Source organism: Apostichopus japonicus, chromosome 11, assembly GCF_037975245.1.
Source record: "Apostichopus japonicus isolate 1M-3 chromosome 11, ASM3797524v1, whole genome shotgun sequence".
Classification (NCBI taxonomy): Eukaryota; Metazoa; Echinodermata; class Holothuroidea; order Aspidochirotida; family Stichopodidae; genus Apostichopus; species Apostichopus japonicus.
In genome coordinates, this window is record NC_092571.1 from 699,673 (window position 1) to 720,707 (window position 21,035).

The window sequence follows — 21,035 nt, forward strand, 5'->3', positions numbered from 1 at the left end:
TGTAAGGTTATCAAACAGACAGAGCAGCCTGCAGTAGCAGCCTGTATGTAAGGTTATCAAACAGCCAGAGCAGCATGCAGTAGCAGCCTGTATATTAGGTTATCAAACAGACAGAGCAGCAGTCAGTAGCAGCCTGTATGTAAGGTTATCAAACAGCCAGAGCAGCATGCAGTAACAGCCTGTATGTAATGTTATCAAACAGACAGAGCAGCCTGCAGTAGCAGCCTGTATATTAGGTTATCAAACAGCCAGAGCAGCCTGCAGTAACAGCCTGTATGTAATGTTACCAAACAGCCAGAGCAGCCTGCAGTAGCAGCCTGTATGTAAGGTTACCAAACAGCCAGAGTAGCCTGCAGTAGCAGCCTGTATGTAAGGTTACCAAACAGCCAGAGCAGCAGTCAGTAGCAGCCTGTATGTAAGGTTATCAAACAGCCAGAGCAGCCTGCAGTAGCAGCCTGTATGTAATGTTACCAAACAGCCAGAGCAGCAGTCAGTAGCAGCCTGTATGTAAGGTTACCAAACAGCCAGAGCAGCCTGCAGTAGCAGCCTGTATGTAAGGTTACCAAACAGCCAGAGCAGCAGTCAGTAGCAGCCTGTATGTAAGGTTATCAAACAGCCAGAGCAGCCTGCAGTAGCAGCCTGTATGTAATGTTACCAAACAGCCAGAGCAGCAGTCAGTAGCAGCCTGTATGTAAGGTTACCAAACAGCCAGAGTAGCCTGCAGTAGCAGCCTGTATGTAGGGTTATCAAACAGACAGAGCAGCAGTCAGTAGCAGCCTGTATGTAAGGTTATCAAACAGCCAGAGCAGCCTGCAGTAGCAGCCTGTATGTAAGGTTACCAAACAGCCAGAGCAGCCTGCAGTAGCAGTCTGTATGTAAGGTTACCAAACAGACAGAGCAGCAGTCAGTAGCAGCCTGTAGGTAAGGTTATCAAACAGACAGAGCAGCCTGCAGTAGCAGTCTGTATGTAAGGTTACCAAACAGCCAGAGCAGCCTGCAGTAGCAGCCTGTATGTAATGTTACCAAACAGCCAGAGCAGCAGTCAGTAGCAGCCTGTATGTAAGGTTACCAAACAACCAGAGTAGCCTGCAGTAGCAGCCTGTATGTAGGGTTATCAAACAGACAGAGCAGCAGTCAGTAGCAGCCTGTATGTAAGGTTATCAAACAGCCAGAGCAGCCTGCAGTAGCAGCCTGTATGTAAGGTTACCAAACAGCCAGAGCAGCCTGCAGTAGCAGTCTGTATGTAAGGTTACCAAACAGACAGAGCAGCAGTCAGTAGCAGCCTGTAGGTAAGGTTATCAAACAGACAGAGCAGCCTGCAGTAGCAGTCTGTATGTAAGGTTACCAAACAGCCAGAGCGCAGCCTGCAGTAGTATCCTGTATGTAAGATTATCAAACAGCCAGAGCAGCCTGCAGTAGCAGCCTGTATGTAAGGTTATCAAACAGCCAGAGCAGCCTGCAGTAGCAGCCTGTATGTAAGGTTATCAAACAGCCAGAGCAGTCTGCAGTAGCAATCTGCTGCAGATCTCTGATTTATGACCACTATCGATCAATAAAAGTTAATGTAGCGTTGATCATGATCTTCCCTCAAGCAGAAAGAAAGTAGAACTGGACGTCAAGCAGTGAAAACTGTTGCCATCTTCACAGAGCAATCTTATTGCGGCACAGATTCCTTGTCAAGTATAACAACAGCATGACTTTAAATAACTCACACCCAAACAGCTGGTAATGACATCAGCAATTGACTCTATGATGAAATCATTGTCTATTTATAAGTTACATCACAGATGCTTCTAAGGGCCATATGGATAGTTCCTCAGATACATTCAGAGAGAAGAGACCATAGAGGATCATTGGGGGTTCAGTGCGAGAGTACTACCAGCTTGTAGGCATGGTAGGTTGATACCAACGGTGTTTGCATAGGAGAAATTAAGGATAATTTAGCCTTTACCAAGTTATAAATTCCCTGGCTCTCTCAGACCAAATGGGAATTAGGTTAACCCAATGGATTCATATAAATTTATTTTGGGGGAGAGAGGGGGTAATTCTTTCATAACAAATGCACAAATTACTTGAAATTAAAAAAAAATGAAAAAATTCATATCCTTTCAAGCAGAACATGGGACAGGGAATGACCAATTTATCATTACAAATTGTAACCATCATGCAGATCTATGGATACCTTCTGGCCTTTTCCAATACTAACATAGTAGTTTTTTCTCAATACATTATTCACACTTGTTTACCTCAAAGATGTATTCCACTCCGGGTAAGAGTCCCTCCATTGTTTTCACTTCCTGATCTCTTCCTTGAGATGTCTTGTACTGATACTTGCTCTTGTCCACTGTCTCATCACTAGGACGATAGCGGATCTCATAGACATCAATCTCACCATTTGTGTACAAGGGTTGACGCCACTGCAGTTGGACAGTATTCTCAGTTGAATCTTTCTCAATGACCATAACGTTTCTTGGACTTGATGGTACTGTTGAAAAAAATCTCATAGGTTCAATCACATTAAAAATTAGTTCCTTGAAATCAAGGAGCGAAAAAAATGAATTGTAAAGGTATTTATTGATGCAATGATAATGACAGAGAAATGGAAGGGGTTGGGGGAGAGGGGGAAGGGATTGGAACACTTTACATGACAATGTACAAACTCTAAACCTGATTTTATGGAGCCAATGATCATTCAAGTAATTAACCTTAAACATGACCAAACTACAATCTATTACCTCAGAATAACATGGCAGAGAAGAAGTGTTCTCTCATCAGTGAAACTGCCACTCCCCTACTGAGGGAGTCATTAAATATAAATAGTGTATTGATCATAACTCCTAAATGAGAAAACAAACAAGGAGTCAGGAGAAAGACTACTTTAAAATGAACGATTGTAAGATAACAGATAACATGCCAACTTAAGATTTATACCCAAGCTTCTTTAATAACTCAAAGTGTAAATTTACAGTCTCATTACTTAATGCATGGGATACTAACAAAGCAAGGGAAGGGAGCCTTTTAAAGAATATTGATAAACACAGACCTTCGTATTTTTGGAAGACTTCCACCTCCTCGCGCAGAAAGTAATTTATAGTCATGCAAGTATACAAAGAAGCCCCAATGCAAAATAGAGCAAATCGTGACTTCATTTTAGAACTATTAATTTTAGTCTAAAATATTAGAGATGTTTTTTGTAAATGTGTCCAACATTCTGTACTGTTAAGGACTGAACCAGCAATATCTTCACCAACATTGGACATTGCAGTAATCAGCAGGTTGACAAGTAAAGCTATATGATCCTTAATTACAACAGTATTTTGCATTAACTTTGTCACAAGATTCCCTGAAAACAAAATAGATTACTGAAATAACTTGCAGGAGGAACAATGAAAATAGTCTGTAAATATTGGATTAAACAGTTATCAAATTGACCAAACTATCTTTTGATAAGCAACGAAAGATTCCATTAGATTCTTGACATTTTGCAGCCCAGGTAATTTTGTGCATCATATTAATGCACCACCTGAAAAGCCCAAATTAGAGTTTTGGTCATTTAAAACCACTGATAGAGTCAAGTCAAGCAATGGCATTTTGTTATGAAATTTTACTAAAGGTTTACACCGAATGCTGCTTTAAAAGACATAGTAAAGTCTGCAAATGTAGTGCACTGGAAAGAAGGTCTAATACATGAACTTGGATGAAATTTATGGCAAGTTATTCATGAACGTTTACTACGACCAATGCGGAGAATTTATGTACATATATATGGCCTACATTCAGATATAATGGTAGAAGCAGCCTTAGTTCATAAAATGATCCTTCAGGAAAATCAATGCTCAATGCAGTGTTTCTTTCTGCTTTCATCTTCGAGCATTGATTCTTTGTTTAACTGCTCTCTGCTTTCTTCTTTGAGCATTGATTCTTTGTTTAACTGCTCTCTGCTTTCTTCTTTGAGCAATGATTCCTTGTTTTACTGCTCTCTGCTTTCTTCTTTGAGCATTGATTCTTTGTTTTACTGCTTTCTGCTTTCTTCTTTGAGCATTGATTCCTTGTTTTACTGCTCTCTGCTTTCTTCTTTGAGCAATGATTCCTTGTTTTACTGCTTACATAGGGTAATGCATCGGTAAGATGTTTTCTTTCTTGAGAAACGTTTGACAGGAAAGCAGTCATGGGTATGATTCACATTCCTGACAGCCACTATCTATTTTAACAATGACAAATGCTCCGAGACGAATGTGCGAGCATGGAATTTTACTATCCTCCAAATTCCAAGCGATTTATCTATTTCACAAATGTCTAAACATCTCCCATAAGTTATGGCTAGAAATTTGGATTACAAAGCCATACAAATGTCTGGCAGAGTCCCCCATAAAAGGTTTGTAATTTATGATGGAAAGAAATATCAAGCATTTTTAAACTGTTAAGATGAGGTAGAAACTTACAGCCAGCCCCAAACTTGTTTATAACTGTGTCAAATGTTTGAAATGGTCAAAAGATGAATGGGGGAACTGTTTGTTCTAAGTACTGAGCTGAAGTCAAACTGAAGTCATGAGATGCAACCATCTTTAATGTCACAATACAGATGTGCTGCATTATGGTACTTAGATCATCTCAATGCTAGCATGGGATTATAACATTTATTACCCAGCAGTCCAGCCCATGGATGAGTCAGGAGGGTTTACATTGACTGGATTGATGAAAGAAGTTTACATGGATGGAGTGGATCAAGGAGACGTACATGAACCGGATTAATCAAGGAGAAATTAATGAATCGGATTAATCAAGGAGAGATTTATGAACCGGATTAATCAAGGAGAAATTAATGAACCGGATTAATCAAGGAGAAATTAATGAACCGGATTAATCAAGGAGAGATTCATGAACCGGATTAATCGAGGAGAAATTGATGGACCAGATTTATCAAGGAGATGTACACCAACCGGATAGATCAAAGGATAAGTTCATGGATTGGATTTACTAAGGAGGTTTACATGGACCTAAGCTTGCACGGGAAACCGGTTTCAGTACTGAAACCGTTTTTTTGCCAACCCAATTTCGGTACCGAAATTTGTATTGCAAATACTGGAAAAAACAAAGTTAATGCTTCCATCCATCTTTTGTTGACTTGGGTTTCTCCTATTTACTGTTCTTTTTGCAATATGAAAATTAATTGCTACAAGAAAAAGCTATTCTGATTCGGTTGCTTTGCTAGAAACATGGAAACCGTGCAAGCTGACATTAAGGACAATTACATTGACTGGACTTGTAAAAGAGTACGACGAACAACATACCAGGTGACAGAGTTGTGGCATTGACAGTGCTAAAGTAATCTTCCCCACTTTGATCGGAGATGCCGCTGCGAGAGTGGACTTTAAATTGGTAGGTAGTATGAGGATCAAGGTTGCTAACAACTGCCTCTGTGTTTTGTATGTCTCTTTGTGATGGAGAGTAAGCAACATCCACTGGACATAGAGAGCATTCTATCCAGTAGGTAACATCACTGCGACCTCCTGTTACATCTAGCATCTCCCACGTCAGAGTCACTACCGATGATTCTCCATCCACAGTTGCTTGGAGGTTGACAGGTTCTCTAGGAGCAGCTGACAGAAAAGAAACAAAAGGCAAATTAAAAGCGGTGATTAAGACGAGACAAGTGAAACCATTAGCAGCTGATGTCAATACAGGCCAACAACCTCTCTAAGCATTAAAGATCATGTTTATAACTTACTAATGAACCCTACTCAGATGCTAAAGGAATTAGTGTGTGTGTGTATGTGTGTGCATAGCTTGGCATTTAGTATCAGAAAAGAAAGCAAGCAGGCCAAGGATTACTTCAAGTCTTACCTATTATAATATCACTAAAAACCAAGAGAAAATCTTTACAGCCATTTGACAGCTCCAAAAGGACGTTAGGAGTATTGTCACCCCCCCCCCCTCCCCTCCTTGCCACCCTTCATTCTCTCCACCGTTTGTCAAAAACTTTGCCAAACCACTTTAAAAATAGTCTTGTAATAATTAACCTAACAGCCAGGTAATGCAAGATGTATTAAACGTTTTATCTACAGCACTACCACTATACATGTACTAAAGTCTGATTTTTCTACCGATAGGGCAATCAAAAATTTAACTTGTTGCAAATTAATAGAAAGTTACAAACCCTTCATTTTTATGTATTCAATAGAAAGATCAATGAACACGCAAAGGTAAGGGCAAGAATGGCTTAGGTTGACTGCGTCAATCAGATACAATGGTAATACGGGCCAACTGTATTAACACTATTACACAATAATATTACATAATATTACATAGAAATATTACATAATATTACAGAATTCAAGGTCCTTCCTTGACAAGAAGATCATCTTCTCAATCTTTCCTCTTCTCTAAGCTACACTAGCGGCAGCCGGCATTTCAAAAGTTTATATAACCCAACAAACTACATAAGAACCCACACTAACCAAAGTGTAGACCAAACTGGAGTCTGTTTGTTTTCTTATGTCAGAGCTACAAAATATTTACCATAAAGCAATATTGTTTTGAAAGATTTAACAACTGGTGATGAAATATTGGTTCCTAGAATGAGTAAGACTGCTCAATTCCCACATAGTCAGCAGAGGAACATCAAACAATGAGAAGAATGTTATTTATTTTGTCTAGAACAAGAATGAACTAAACTGGTGCCAAGACCATCTCTTCCTACCATCAGCTGCTGTTTTCATGCCAGGGTATAACTTACATGTTTATTCATCTTTCATTTCCTGCACTTTGCACGATGAGAAAACAACATTCCTTTTAATACAAAGATCTCCCATCACAAGATGAAAAACCAACCTTCCTTAGAAACATCTCCCATCACTGACAAAGCTATATTTAGTTATTAATACTGCCAGGGAAATAACAATTAAGCAATGCAAACTATTGTCTTCCCCATTAGAACAAGTTATCTCTGGAAATGCCCCCACCCCTCCATCTCCCCACACACTTGTACTGGAAACCATGTAATAAGAGGAATCTGGGTGGATCATCGAGGAAGTGAAAGAGTAACATTTTAGCTCACAACATGCCAAATGGGTTAAAACTTAAAATATACTTCCAGTCTGTGTGCATATCAATTTTCATGTTGTGGTTAGTGGTTTGGTTTCCAATGCAGGACTGGTTACAGTTTATATACATAGCTATAGCAAATGCAAGCAGTCCAAATCCAGACTATAATAACATAAATCATATTCTATTCTCTAAAAGAATCAAGATCATTCTGGTTACATACACAACACTAATGTATTTGCATAATTTACAAATATCAAGAATGCCCTGATTAGAAATTGTATCTGTGAATAATGTTAGTTTCCAGGAGGATTTCAATAGTTCTGTGAACACATATATACAGTGCCCCAAGGTCATTCTTCATTGACATTCTAAAACTAACTAGAAGATTTGTCAAATATATAAAAGGTTACTCATAAAACTGGGCACAACTGTTACATTTCTCTAAAATGAGGAGCTTTTGACAAAAAAAAAAAAAAAATGATCACAGAGCAAGTGAGACATAAAAATCAAGTGAGTATGCACAGAAGAAGCAAAACGAAAGGAATCACTCTATAGCTCCCTATTGGAGAGCGTGTAGAGTGCACAACATTCATTACAATGCATCGATGATAAAAGAACAATGCCAACAGCTGACATCAATTAAATATTCAATTAAAGTACTGGTTATAAGGGAATTAACAAGCCATGACTACATGCCATCACCTAGAATGAATTAGGAATAAGTGTTACATCAACCATTAATGTTGTAGCTTGAATATTGTGTAATGTAAGTATACAAAAATGTATATACACAAAAAATTACTAACCGAGAAAAACAGTCAGCAGCAGATATTTCCATCATGAATGTCACTTCAATTCAGCTACCGTATGTTTAGGGCCCATCCCCCTGCCCTGCCCCTCATCTCACAAACTGTCCCTTCCACTTTCCCACAACCACATATTTTCTTCCTGTCCAGCTAAGCTGATGGTAAGTGATGGGATTCTACTGTCTGAGTGCGTTCTTGTATGTAAATCAAGCAATTTCCTCCGCTTTAAGACAAATTGACTGGTTGTTGGTGTAATTAGACTGGCTTTCCTGGTTTGTTAAGTTGTACTAGTTGAGGGACACCCAGACTAAATGAAACAGATGTCTTTATTAATGAACGGATGTAATTACAAGGCAAACTAAACCAAACTATAGTCATTTCTTCATGACCCCAGGTGCGTGCATGCATGCTTCAAATGAAAGGTTACTTCACTCAGATTCTTAAAGATATCATTGCTTGAAGTTTTAAGTCTCTTTTATATTTATTTTATATTGTATTTGAAACTTTTCCATTAGTCCTTAAAGTATCCAACAGTATAAGCTCTAAACTCTTTAGATCAGGTGGTAGGGCTCTTTGCAGGAAGTTGATTAAATGTATCACATCCCTCAGCAACAGACACATGAATAATGAAATCAGGCCTTCCCAAAGGAAAATTAAACACAATGAGACATTTTGATGAAACGAGAAGCTAATACTGAATTGTCATGCCAATGTGGCACCAGAATCAATTCTCACCAGTTTAGATGGTTTTATATTTAGAGTTTGTATCGTCTGCTAAACTAGAGTGACCTTGTCCCATGAGACACATCGACTGGTTAATTAATTACAAGAGAACATCCAGAATACAGGCACCAATCAAACTACCTCAAGTTTAGAGCTCAGGAGAGTGGTACAATTTACAAATTTCCATATTTTTGACCTCTAGCAATCTTAAATCATACTTGAGTTTTTCTTACATAATGCATACATGTTTTAACTATTTCTTCTGTCCGATTTGTTTGTGGAAGAAAGGAGAGGGGGGGGGGGGTAACTAGGTAAGGATTCTTCAAGTAGCATAAATGCTGACTTATCAAAATATCTTTCATATAATTCCTGTCATTTTCTGAATATTAATCAAACTTCACATTAGGTTAGAGGTGAAGCATTACTTTAAAAGTTAATATTGGAGGTAAATTAATTTTCAAATCATTTTACTCAATTAATCATGCAATCAAAAGCTTGAATTGAAATTAACTTATTATTTATTCTCTTTAATGTTTTGTCCTACACAACTGCTATGACTGGATAAGTCATAGCTGAGTCATGGTTCTAAGAAGGTTACTACTTATTCACTTCTGAATATAACAAATAGTTCTAGAATCTTGCTGGATTCTTCATACACTAACATTCTTTCCTTTAAACTCTAATCAACACTAGCACTGATGGTGCTACAAATGGATGCAGTTATAAAGTTCCTTGCAATTACACACAAATCCTTTGTGGATCCTTTGATGGTTGAATATCCATCACAATTACAATTTTATGTTCGGCACATTCCAAGCACAACGCAGAAAAGCCTCTTTCAATAAATTTCCATAAAGCTAATTGATAGTGAAGTTTCAGTCAACCATTTTTCGTTGTCTTGTTATTTTGGGCAATTTCCATTTGCCGCCAACATTTCAGCGGTCAAGGCAAAATGGCTGACATTCTACCATGAAGGGCCCCCTGCTATTTTCCAGGATGTTGACACTTAAATTTGACATGCCTCCTATAATAACTAGCTTACCACAACAAATTTACCCACAATGCACCTTGCCCATCAGTTCTGCCCTGAAGTGTGGAAGCTGATCTCAAGACAACATAAATGGAAATTTTCCTCCAAAGATTTAATCAAATATTTTAATCTTCCGGCAGACAGAATGCAAAAAGTTTTTGAAAAATTCTTCTTCTAAATTGTTTCAAAATAATTTCTGTGAAAATACAGAGGACATGTTGGCTCCACATCTGCCTAAGGCAATCAAATGATTAAAACATAGAAATGCTACAAGGTTTTCTTTCAAATGTTGATTTAATTTGATAATATCGCACAAAAGGGAACAGTTTCCCTTTGAATCATCACTCTAGAACTCTTTTTATTCCTTTGGTATTGCTTAGCTAGCTGCTTACTTTTACTTTTCCAATGCCATTTATTGAAACTTGAGACAGAGCTTTCTGGTTATGAGGGGGACATTGTCAGAACCTTGAATATCTAGAATATTATATTCTTTTCAGAGAGCACCAATCTATTGATTTTATCCAGGGCTGTTTATAATATGAACGGAAATTTCAGTTTTTTTATGTATTTTTGTATGCATATAGACATAAAAGAGGAACAACAATGATAGTGACTTTGATACATTTTTGAGATATTCATCTTTTCAAGTACTCTTAAGAAGAGATCAATACCGGCATATGACGCTATTACAGAAATTCATGTCAATCACAACACGCACTTGAAACAAAGTCATCCACAGTATAGCAGCAGCAGTTGGCAACAACACTGGTTTTATTTAATGTACTGTTGATGGTGATCCACAGGCTTACAAGATTAATGTCTATTGAAATGAATATGAAAGCCACTAAATTTTATGTATTTTAGGTCCCTCCTGCAAGCAGGAACTCACAAAGAAGCCTCATTGGCTTATATCAGCCGCAAGCTGACCGAAGTCAGTCTCTTAGATTTATATTTAACGTCCATGATTGTCAATTGTCAACGACTCTGTAACTGGACGACATATATTAATCTTGAAGTGATTCGAACTGGGGCCTTATGGTTGGAAGCTAACACTCCTTGATCGGATGATTCTTTGCCCACACTATCATCCTTCATCAATGTCAACTGTTGCCTGCAAACAATCCATTTTGCTTCCGAAACACAATAGAGCAAAGCAAAATATTGAAGTCCTTAGAAGTTGTAGATGGAGCAGACAGCCATAAAATACATCAAACTGATTTTTAACATTTATGGGAAATGTAAGGATGGATCGGCTTGTTTTGTTTTGTTTCTTTCATGTGAAAAGAGAATGTATATTACAAACCAGAATGCAAAATTATTCATTACACTTGACTTCTGCTTGTTCACCAGAAATATAAAAATATTAAAAATGTCTTGAACCACAATTTTGATGTGTAAATTACACTATGGCATGATAAACACAGGTCAGTCTACTGTTCATGGCAATACACACACCTCCAACACATACAATAGCGGTCTTGTGCTCAATATGATGCATGCACATACCAAGTATGAGAAGTATCCAACATTCCTACTATAAGATATCATGGTTAAAGCTTTTCAGAGTGTGACCGCTTATGACCCAGATTACCTTTGACCTCCACTAAAAACAACTGAGTTTTTTATTTAATATAACCCAGCCACATGCCAAGTATGAAATGTTTCCATGCTTCCTAACTTGAGATATGTTTACAATGTTTTTGATATTTGAGTTAGATGGGGGGGCTGCCAATTGTCACAATTCCTGATGTCACAGAGCCACTTCCAAGTTGAAATGTTTTGTTTTCTTTATAATTTTTACTCATTTTTCTACATGAAAGGGAAAACAATTCACTAAAATCAATATCAATTTGTAACTGATAGGCAGAACTTTTGATATTTCAACAAAGAAAATCCCAGACACTACACCCACCCAATGAGGAAAACATTTGAAGGAGAAAATAAAGAAACACATTCAATTCCAGTCACAAGTGGTGGCTCTGTGTTGTCATGTTAGACTTACTTCCAAGTCCTCTTTCATACATATGAAGGAGCATGGAAGCAATGATATCTTAAAAAAGGAAGATGAGCTTTGAAAGCTTTTTGGTGGAGTCATTTATCTTTGGCTTCCCTATCATTAATATATCAGTGAAAATGCTAGAGTTTATCTTTCCTTTTAATGCTTCCTGATAAACTAGCAGTATAAGTCATCATGATTGACATCTCTCCCATTAAAACATGCATACCTGACAGATTAGAAAAAACATGTTCCCCCCTCCCCCCCCCCCCCCCCCCCCGTAAACCTTTCTAAATAAACTGGCAAATGTACATAATCATGCCAGTTTACACTTAACACATTAAATAGAATGCTTTGTGAGACTATCTCTTTAAACCTTATCACTGACAGATTAGAAAAACATGATTTTCACTATAAACCTTGTTTTCAAAGATACTTTCAAATGTAGATCATGTTATTAAATACACTGCAAAATATTTGAGAATGTGTTGAAACAAACCTGTCTGATAGTCATGTGATACATGAGCTACATAGAAGCTTTCATACAGAAGTGGATTTGAGTTTCTTTTATAATTATGCTTAATTAATTTAATTACATATACTATGAGTAAGACATACTGGTACACATGTACCAGCTTTGTAATGGCAACTCTGTTTACAATATGAAACCAGGCATTAGCATATGGAGATATTAACAATTAAACAGTTTTACATTGTCATGCCTACTCAATAATAAGCATGTTATCAGCACTCAAACCAATAGGCTTCCAGAACACAATATAAATGTTCCACATGCAAAGTTTAAGATCTATTCAAGCTTCCCTCTTCAGATATTGTGTTTACAATGTTTCAGAATTTGAGCCCTGCTGACCTCAGATGACCTTTGACCTCTACCAAGAACAATAGGATTCTTCTACTTACTATAATGCATCAACATAATAAGTATGCAAAGCAATCTCAGTTCCGAACTTGAGATATCTTGTTAACAAGGTGTTCAGTTTTTCACCCCTGGTGACCTCAGATGACCTTTGACCCCCACCACAAATATCATGGTTCTTCTACTCGATATGGGACATCTACATGCCACGTAAGAAAGGTATCCATGAGTCCAATCTTGAGATATCGTGTTTACAAGTTGGGCGTCACACACATTCACACACACATGCACACACATACGCCATCATGACTGCATAGGTTTCTCTTGTCATCGAAACCAAAACGCTATGCATGGTAGCAACAACATTCTAGACAAAGAGAGAATGTCAAGAACATAACAACAGGATCCTATAATGACATGTTGATGATGGAATGATGACATTATAACTAGAGTATGTAGATTTGCTTACTGCAAGCTTTACAAGAGAGATATCAATCAAATACACAGAACAGAGATAAGAGGCTGAGAGTTAAAATCATGCACAGTTGAAAGTGTGGCTGTATGAACGCTAACATCACATGACATCCATCAAAATCAAGAAGGAAAATGAATCCAAATATTCTGAAATAGACTAGATTCCAGCTTTGAATCATTTCTCCATCATAGGTACTTTATACACTATATCCCAAGTCTAACTTGGTACTATGATCAACTCTCACCATAATTTGATGTTCAAGTAAAGTTGTGAATATTGAAACTGTAGAATGGCTGTGGTCTAACTGAGATGCAGAGCAGTTTCTCTGACTAAGAACAAGTGAATAACAACATTTCCGAGGTCAGGATAAGCATGCTAGATGATTACCTACCAATCACCTTGTAACTGATGTTACAGCACCACAAAACAAACTATCACAGTAAAGGGCACCAACCTTCTTCCATTGTGAGACAATCACATATAATGTGTTGAAAACTAAGAGCTGTGAACCAATTTCCCTGCCAAAAATGGGTTAATTCTCAGAAAATTGCAGAAGAATTCCATTTAAACAAGCTGTGATTGGCTGATGCTGCAGGAGGATTGCAAGTAGCATTCAGACCAATCCAAGATGTAAGTGCATTACATGATATGCACCAATGGAAAGTGGAACAGAGATAGCACTAACTGGGATTAATTGGTTTCCTCCACTAAACAGATGACTTCTGCAACTTAGACAAAACACAAAGGTACAAGATTCCCACATAGAAATATTGCACAAGTTTTGAATGATTTGTTTTAAATCGAAAGTGAGTAAAAATGCTACCATGACCTTTATGTTAATTTTGAGGTTGAAGTTGAGTTTGAGTTTAGTTATTAACTAAAGTCATGAGAGACAGACAACAGAGAGCCCGGATGAGTACGTTGACTCCACCACATGCAGTCACTACTCCTGCTTGGGGGGTCATGTCTCCAGGACCCAACAAATCTAGTAGGGTGCCTGGGACTTCTTATCTCAATATTGGGGCTAATGGGCAGGTGAATTCCAGTATTAACAAACTTTGGAAACATCACAATTCATATGTTGGAATAAAACAACATGTCCTTCCCAATAATCACTGGTATATGGGAGGAATTAATTGCCTGTGATGTTGGTTAAAGCATTTGAGTAAAACACATAGCCCATTAATACTAATATATACGATACTTTCCAGCCCAGCTTGAAAAAAAGTGGAAAACCCTTCTGTAATCCTTTATAACACAAATGCATGCCAGGAATGCAAAAGTTTTGACATTAGAATATTAAATGCAGTTTTGACTCTTTGAAAGCATCAGAGAATGACAAACTTTGATTTGTTGCCAGCTTGGTGACAAATATTGCACAAAGTCAAATTCCTGGCAGCCTAGCAAAACAACCAGTAAAGACTGCTGGTCAAAGGGTCCAATAGGCAAGTATACCGCCAGATGTCTGCTGGCCAAGGGGCCCACAGACCAGTGTACTGCCAGATGTCTGCTGGCCAAGGGGCCAACAGACCAGTGTATTGGCCAACTGGCTGCTGGCCAAGGGGCCATCAGACCAGTACGCAGCCAAAGAGTTGCTGGTCAAATGCATGAGCCAACACACCGGCATATCGCAATATGTCTGCTGGCTCCTTAGCCAACACACCAGCATATAGCAATATGTCTGCTAGCTCCTAAGCCAACACACCGGCATATAGCAATATGTCTGCTAGCTCCTAAGCCAACACACCGGCATATAGCAATATGTCTGCTAGCTCCTAAGCCAACACACCGGCATATAGCCATATGTCTGCTAACTCCCTAGCCAACACACCAGCATATAGCAATATGTCTGCTGGTTCCTTAGCCAACACATTAGCATACATGTATAGCCATATGTCTGCTGGCTCCTTAGCCAACAGAGCGATATACAACCAGATTGCTGCCGCTTCTTAGCCAACAGACATGTGTCTGCTGACCAAGGGGCCAACAGACCAATAGACTGCCAGATGGCTCCTGACCAAGGGGCCCACAGACCTGTACACAGTCAGATTGCTGTAGGCCATATTCCTTATGGAATGAATTAACAACAATATCTCAATGTCTCTTTGGTACAATGAAAACTTGTTCTGATAGTGATGTAACCGATTGGTTATCATTAAAAGAATACAGGCCAAAAACAGATCTGCTGCACCCACCATCAATTTGAAAGAAAAACATACCTCAGATCAACTGAATGTACCTCCCACTGATTTGTCTCTGGCAGCGAGAATACTTTTAAGAACAGAAGTACTTGAATGAAACAGGTGATAGGAACAATTGTCTTGGTTTAATTCCTAATAATCAGTTACAACAACAAACACTTTACAACACTCCATGGAATAGAGAAATAATTTATAGTGAATGAAGAATGAACACATGCTGGACATGCACAGCTGGAGGGAAGATGATAAGGAGAACTGGGGTAAAATATATCATTACAGGATTTATTCTCACTACTCACCTTTGATGCCATGGGCACAGACATAATTGTAGCTCTACAAACCACCAAACCCCCACCCCCAACCATTTCCACCCTCCCTTCCTTTGTCTCACAAGATCTAGTGGCTATCATTAAAACAAAGACAATGTCCCAGTCCATCATGAGCTAATACGAAAGATCTGTACATGTCCAAATTTTACAACTCAAGTACATAAGTTTTGACCAATCAGAAGGCTTAAAGTGACTGCACATATTAATCATAACTAGTCTTTCCCCCATTCCATAATACAAAGCTGATTTTATTTCTTGCATCACCCGTTCCACATCCTCCATTTCATTTTATGGTATCCCATTGTTTATCTCTGTCACACATTACCAGCAGAATCACATCTCTTTGACAAACTAATTTTCAACAACTTTTTGCTCATCAGTTGCCAAGTTTAACTTTCATCTTTGGAGCGGCAAATTATGGCAAACAAGTCTTGAGATGATACTTGGGAGTCTTTGTCCCAGGGGACCTGGATCTTGTGTGTCCTGTTAGTTCTGGCAACAGTGACATGCATACTAAATGCCAAGAAATATAACATTGTGAGAAACAAAGTCATGCCAACTGCATCCCATTTATGACACCCAACTCCAATAAAACAGGATTATTATATGCAAATATGAAACTTTACAGCATCCATCTGGAAAGGATAGAAGCAAATACATAAAATATCGGGCATGAGGAAGTGTATCTGGATGACATGATTCCAGCCGTTGCATCAAACATTAAATAAAAAGCAAGTCGGGTACAAGAGAAAAGTACATTGTTGGTCATACAACCCATCAACGAATAAAGTAAACATGGAGAGAGTCTTGTTATGATCATCAATGCCTCTCTCAAGCAGGTCGGAATCTTTCAGCTGCCACAAGAGTTAAGGCTAATGGATTTATTGTTTTGACCCTAACAAAGCAAGGGTTACAGAAAACTGGCAAATATTACCCCACTATAATTTGCAAAACAGTTCTTTGTTTACATCTTGGAGCGCAGCTATGGCAATCGTTACACCTTAATGGTAATAATATCCCCAGCTCAGCAACTTTATTGAATTAAGAACTATCGTCTCTAACCTACCGGTTATGTGCAACCACGAATAGTCACAACCAAGTGCTGCACTTACCATCCAAAAGAAGGTCTAATTTTGCCGTTTTGTGAGTGTGCTCCAATTCCTAATTTATCCCCACATGCCTTCATTATTCACAAAAACAAATTAATCTTGATAAATGGTTTCTAACTTCCCAAGACCTGACAGTGGAGTCTCTTTTATGTAACTCATGTAACAAATTCTTACGTTGTCATTTGCTTTTCATCCTTACACAAAATTTTGCTTCTAGAAGACTGGTCCTGCAGCAAATTACAACATGCCAGCACCAACAGAATTGTTTTAACCAAGAACACATATAATACATCCATGGCAGTGAAAAAAAGCAGTTTGTTGCCCTATAATCATGCCATTTCAGGTGTTTACATTCAAGGCAGGAAAATGCAAATAACTCTTGTGAAAAAGGCAATTTCCACCTATAATAAAAATTCTCATGGGAAGCTTTGTATCATCAGCTGAGCCAGATGAATTTAAAGCAGGCCACCTAATGATTTTTTATTATTATTATCAGGTTTAAAGGAACTATTTACAAGAGCAGCAGTTTCGGAGGTTAATTGGCTCCTAAAATTGCTTTTCCTTTACAAGGTTAAGAAATTTGAATACTGCTCTGCGGAACTGTTCATTAGTAGTGCTACCGGTAGTTACTGTCGTTAAAGTGATTCTAAAGAGACTTTCTAGCCCTCACTGTCAAACAGCAAGAACAACGGTTACAGAAACAAAGTGGATTTCTTGAGTAAACTAACATGAAAAAAACAAAACTGATACCAAAACAAAATAGCATAAGTAACAGGAAGATAATTGCTGGCATGCCTAGAGTAACATAGCATAAACAAGATAAATGAAATCGATGCTTAAACAAGCCTATTACATACAGTGAATAGCCGTATCAACAGAAAAATTGCTGCCTTCAGTGGGGAAAAATATCATAAAAGACATATAATTGATTGCCTAGATTAAATAGATCAAGTAACAGAAACAAACTTCATGCCTAGGGGAAAAAACACATGAATTACAGAAACAAAGTGTTGCATAATGAACCTCATATTTAAAAAGGTATTACTCCTCCCGACCTTTTAAGAGGATTGTTGGCTAATGCAGTTTCAATCCTCCAAATTCATGCATTTGCAGTTAGTTAATATCGTAACAAACATTTCCACTGTTTTAAACATTAGCTTTCAGTAATGCAGATCTCATGTATATGAGTGATATTTCTCAAGTGATTTTATTTTAAGTAATTGGGTCAAATGTCAGAGACCATAAAAACTATTTCTGGTCCATCTTTACCTGGTAGCAGCATCATTGCTTATTAATGTGTTGGTTACACTTTCTCTTTTCTCTAGAAATATCTACTAATGGTTGTCCTCTTGGAACATGCCAGCACCACACACCTCAATCTTCAAATCTTTTGATTGTCACCAAACAAACACACGCACGCACCACGCATCCGACCCACCGTACCTGACTCCCATCTCTCACACTCCTCCACAGATGCACCTGGCTCACTCAGAAACTAAAATCTTGATATCTACATCAGCATTGATTAATGCAGATCATTTGGAAGTGTGTACAAGATATGATAAACTGTGTAGCCTGCATGACGTATTATTTACTTACAAGTGCAGGGAGCTGAGGCTGGTTCGGTTGGTGCTCTAAATCTTCTTGGCACACAGGTACATTCACTATGACCAGGGTAGTCAGCATGGCTACCAGACGGGCAGGGGCTACAATTAGATCCATCTCCCAGCTGGTCCTTGTAAGTACCCACAGGACAAGCTATGAAAAAAGAAGAGAACACTTGATGAAAACTGACATTATTTTCTTGTACATGGACAAGTAATCAAGTGATTAGCTTTTGTCTCACTTACAAAAGATCCCTCTTCCAACATTTTTACATTCTATATCAAAAGTGCTTTCTGTATCATGCTATATATCTTATACTATATGTATCAATGTTATATGCTATATGTAGCAATGCTATATGTACCATGCTATATGTATTATGTATCAATGCTATATGTATCAATGCTATATGTATCAATGCTATATGTATCAAAGCTATTTGTATCAATGCTGTATGTATCAATGCTATATGTATCAACTGAGGAGGAACTAAACTGGGTTATTTGGACTTTGTGAGCGATGAATTAAACCATCTTAAAACAACAACAACAATGCAAATTAAAATCTGTTTCCAATTTAGATAGAAATATTTCATGATCCGACTGGCTGCAGACAAAGAAAACACATTACTTTGTTATCAAGTATGTAACATGAACCAAAGGTTGTCCACTCTTGTCAAACACAATATAAACTCTTTGCTTTGCAAATGGAAACATCCTTCAAGTTTTGTTTCATTGATTTTGTTTCAAATGTCAACAAACATTCTGTGGGTAAACACACCCCCCCCCCGCCCCTATGAAGCAGTGATTCTCTGGGGTGCAGAAGCAATAGGTGGCATCTTCTCTATCCTGGAGACATGCCTTCCAACCATTGCTTCCAGCAACTTATTGATCATTTCTTTCACCAAATGATACTACATCACACTTGTTCTTTACATGCTGGATCAATACCAGATACTCAACAACCAGGAGGGTAGACAGGCCCAGGATGACGCATTAATCATTGCTATCTTATTTACAGAGAAGAGAATAAAGGATGGAGAACCACAGAGATCAGATCATGCAGCTGGCCTTTCCAATCCATTACCTTTATAAATAAAACCATTATATATCATCTTAAGTCAATGTCCAGTTTAATACCAGCAAGGTGTAAACAACCTGGACTCAACCCTAGCTAGCAAAGGCCTTGGAATCATGTGAAATATACAGTACTCCAATTGTGAGCACATGAAAATTACTTTACAATTTGTAGTGAGCATTCTTAACCTTCAAATTATTCCCAAGTTCCCAACAATGAATGGAATGTCACGAGAAGCTTGAAAACTGGTTATCATATTTAATCTCTCTAGCATATTTGGGGGTAATGATGTTTGCAAACTGGTGACCATATCTGATCTTTCTAGCATATATGGGGGAAAAACTGTTTGCAAACTTGTGATCATATTCGATCTTTCTAGCAACTTTGGGGTCAATGTTGTTTGCAAACCGGTAACCATAACTGATATTTCTAGCATACTTTGCAGCACTGCTATTTCTCTGTAAATGCATGTTCATCAAATCTCATCATTTACAGAACTTCTTAAACAAATGCTTAACTTAAATAAAACTCAATCAATGAAACAAAATTGTAACAACAAAATCCACTGGTTTTCTCATAAAATAAACACTTATGAAATGAAGAGTACATAGCACTGTAAGTAATATCTTGCTCTGTAAAGTCAATGATCACAATTTTATTAAATTGTCAAATCAGTTTTCATCACTTCCATCTTTGAATATCATTAGCAGAAAGCTTTTCTTTACAAGTGGATACTGTACAAATATCTTGTTAAAGCATTTCATGTTTGTTAAGCAACAAAACGTTATAATGATCAAATCACCTCTGACAACGTACAAGCACAATCTGCAGATATAGAACAGTGGCAACATGAAAGCATTGACCACAAAGCAGATTTAATCCAGGTTTTGGGTAGAGAAATGGATGGGACCCGGGGTCATGTACAACTAAACAGCTATAGTTGCTACAAGTTACATACACAGACATGGGGATGCAGATGCTCCCCACTTCTACTTGTAGTGTGTCCACATTATAGAATTATAAGTTCCAGCCCACTGTGTATATGATATCTTCAGTGTTTATGAAATCAGCAGGAGATCTGGCTCTATTTCACTGCATTCAGCCTGGTTTGTTGATGTTGATAGCATGTACATGGTGTCATGCCAGTAAGACAAGGAGCTACAATGCAGTGTCATGGGTATACAGACCTCTGTATAACATTACACATACCAATGAAAGATCAAATCTCTCTCATTCGGTTAACAAGCACATAAGACTGCAAGAGTTCCTGCTTACTTTCAGGAAAGTTGTTAAACTTGTCAAAAAGTTGGTAAAGTAAATAAAATTTAACAATAAAGATATTATTTGTAATAATGAGGTTGATAACTTCAAAAGAAGAGGAGGGGGGTGAGGTTGATAAATAACCTTACATAATACCATGGACACTAACTTAAACATGTGGACACCTTTGAAGAAAGAAGTTGAAAGTTTTTAAAGAGTTTAGGAGTAAGTGTTCATTCTTGGTTACAGCCATGATGGGCTTCACTTAGTCATGTTACAATCAACGTAACAAACAAACCAATGCTCCCAAATGTTTGATAAGAATGGTTGATTTGAATGTATCTGGATTTATGTTTCACTTCAGTGTCGTTTGCCAGACAATCATAACAGCTAGAGTTCCTAGAACAAGATATAACATTTGCAGGGATCAAAAGCTATTTGGGAAACAACTAACTCTATCCTGCAGAACAACTTTATTTAAACACATTATCCTGACTGGC

At 37.8% G+C, this 21,035-nt stretch overlaps 1 protein-coding gene across 4 annotated transcripts in view; it reads right to left on the reverse strand.

Annotated features, from left to right (window-relative positions):
- Positions 1–21,035, reverse strand: part of LOC139976305 (ephrin type-A receptor 4-like) — a 126,166-nt gene that overhangs the window by 19,091 nt on the left and 86,040 nt on the right. For all 4 annotated transcript variants that reach the window (XM_071984969.1, XM_071984968.1, XM_071984967.1 and 1 more), the window contains exons 4-6: positions 18,193–18,351; positions 5,292–5,600; positions 2,247–2,485 (exon numbers count right to left, since the gene is read on the reverse strand). In XM_071984969.1, the coding sequence (XP_071841070.1) occupies positions 2,247–2,485; positions 5,292–5,600; positions 18,193–18,351 (707 nt within the window). The remainder of the gene's footprint in view (positions 1–2,246; positions 2,486–5,291; positions 5,601–18,192; positions 18,352–21,035) is intronic.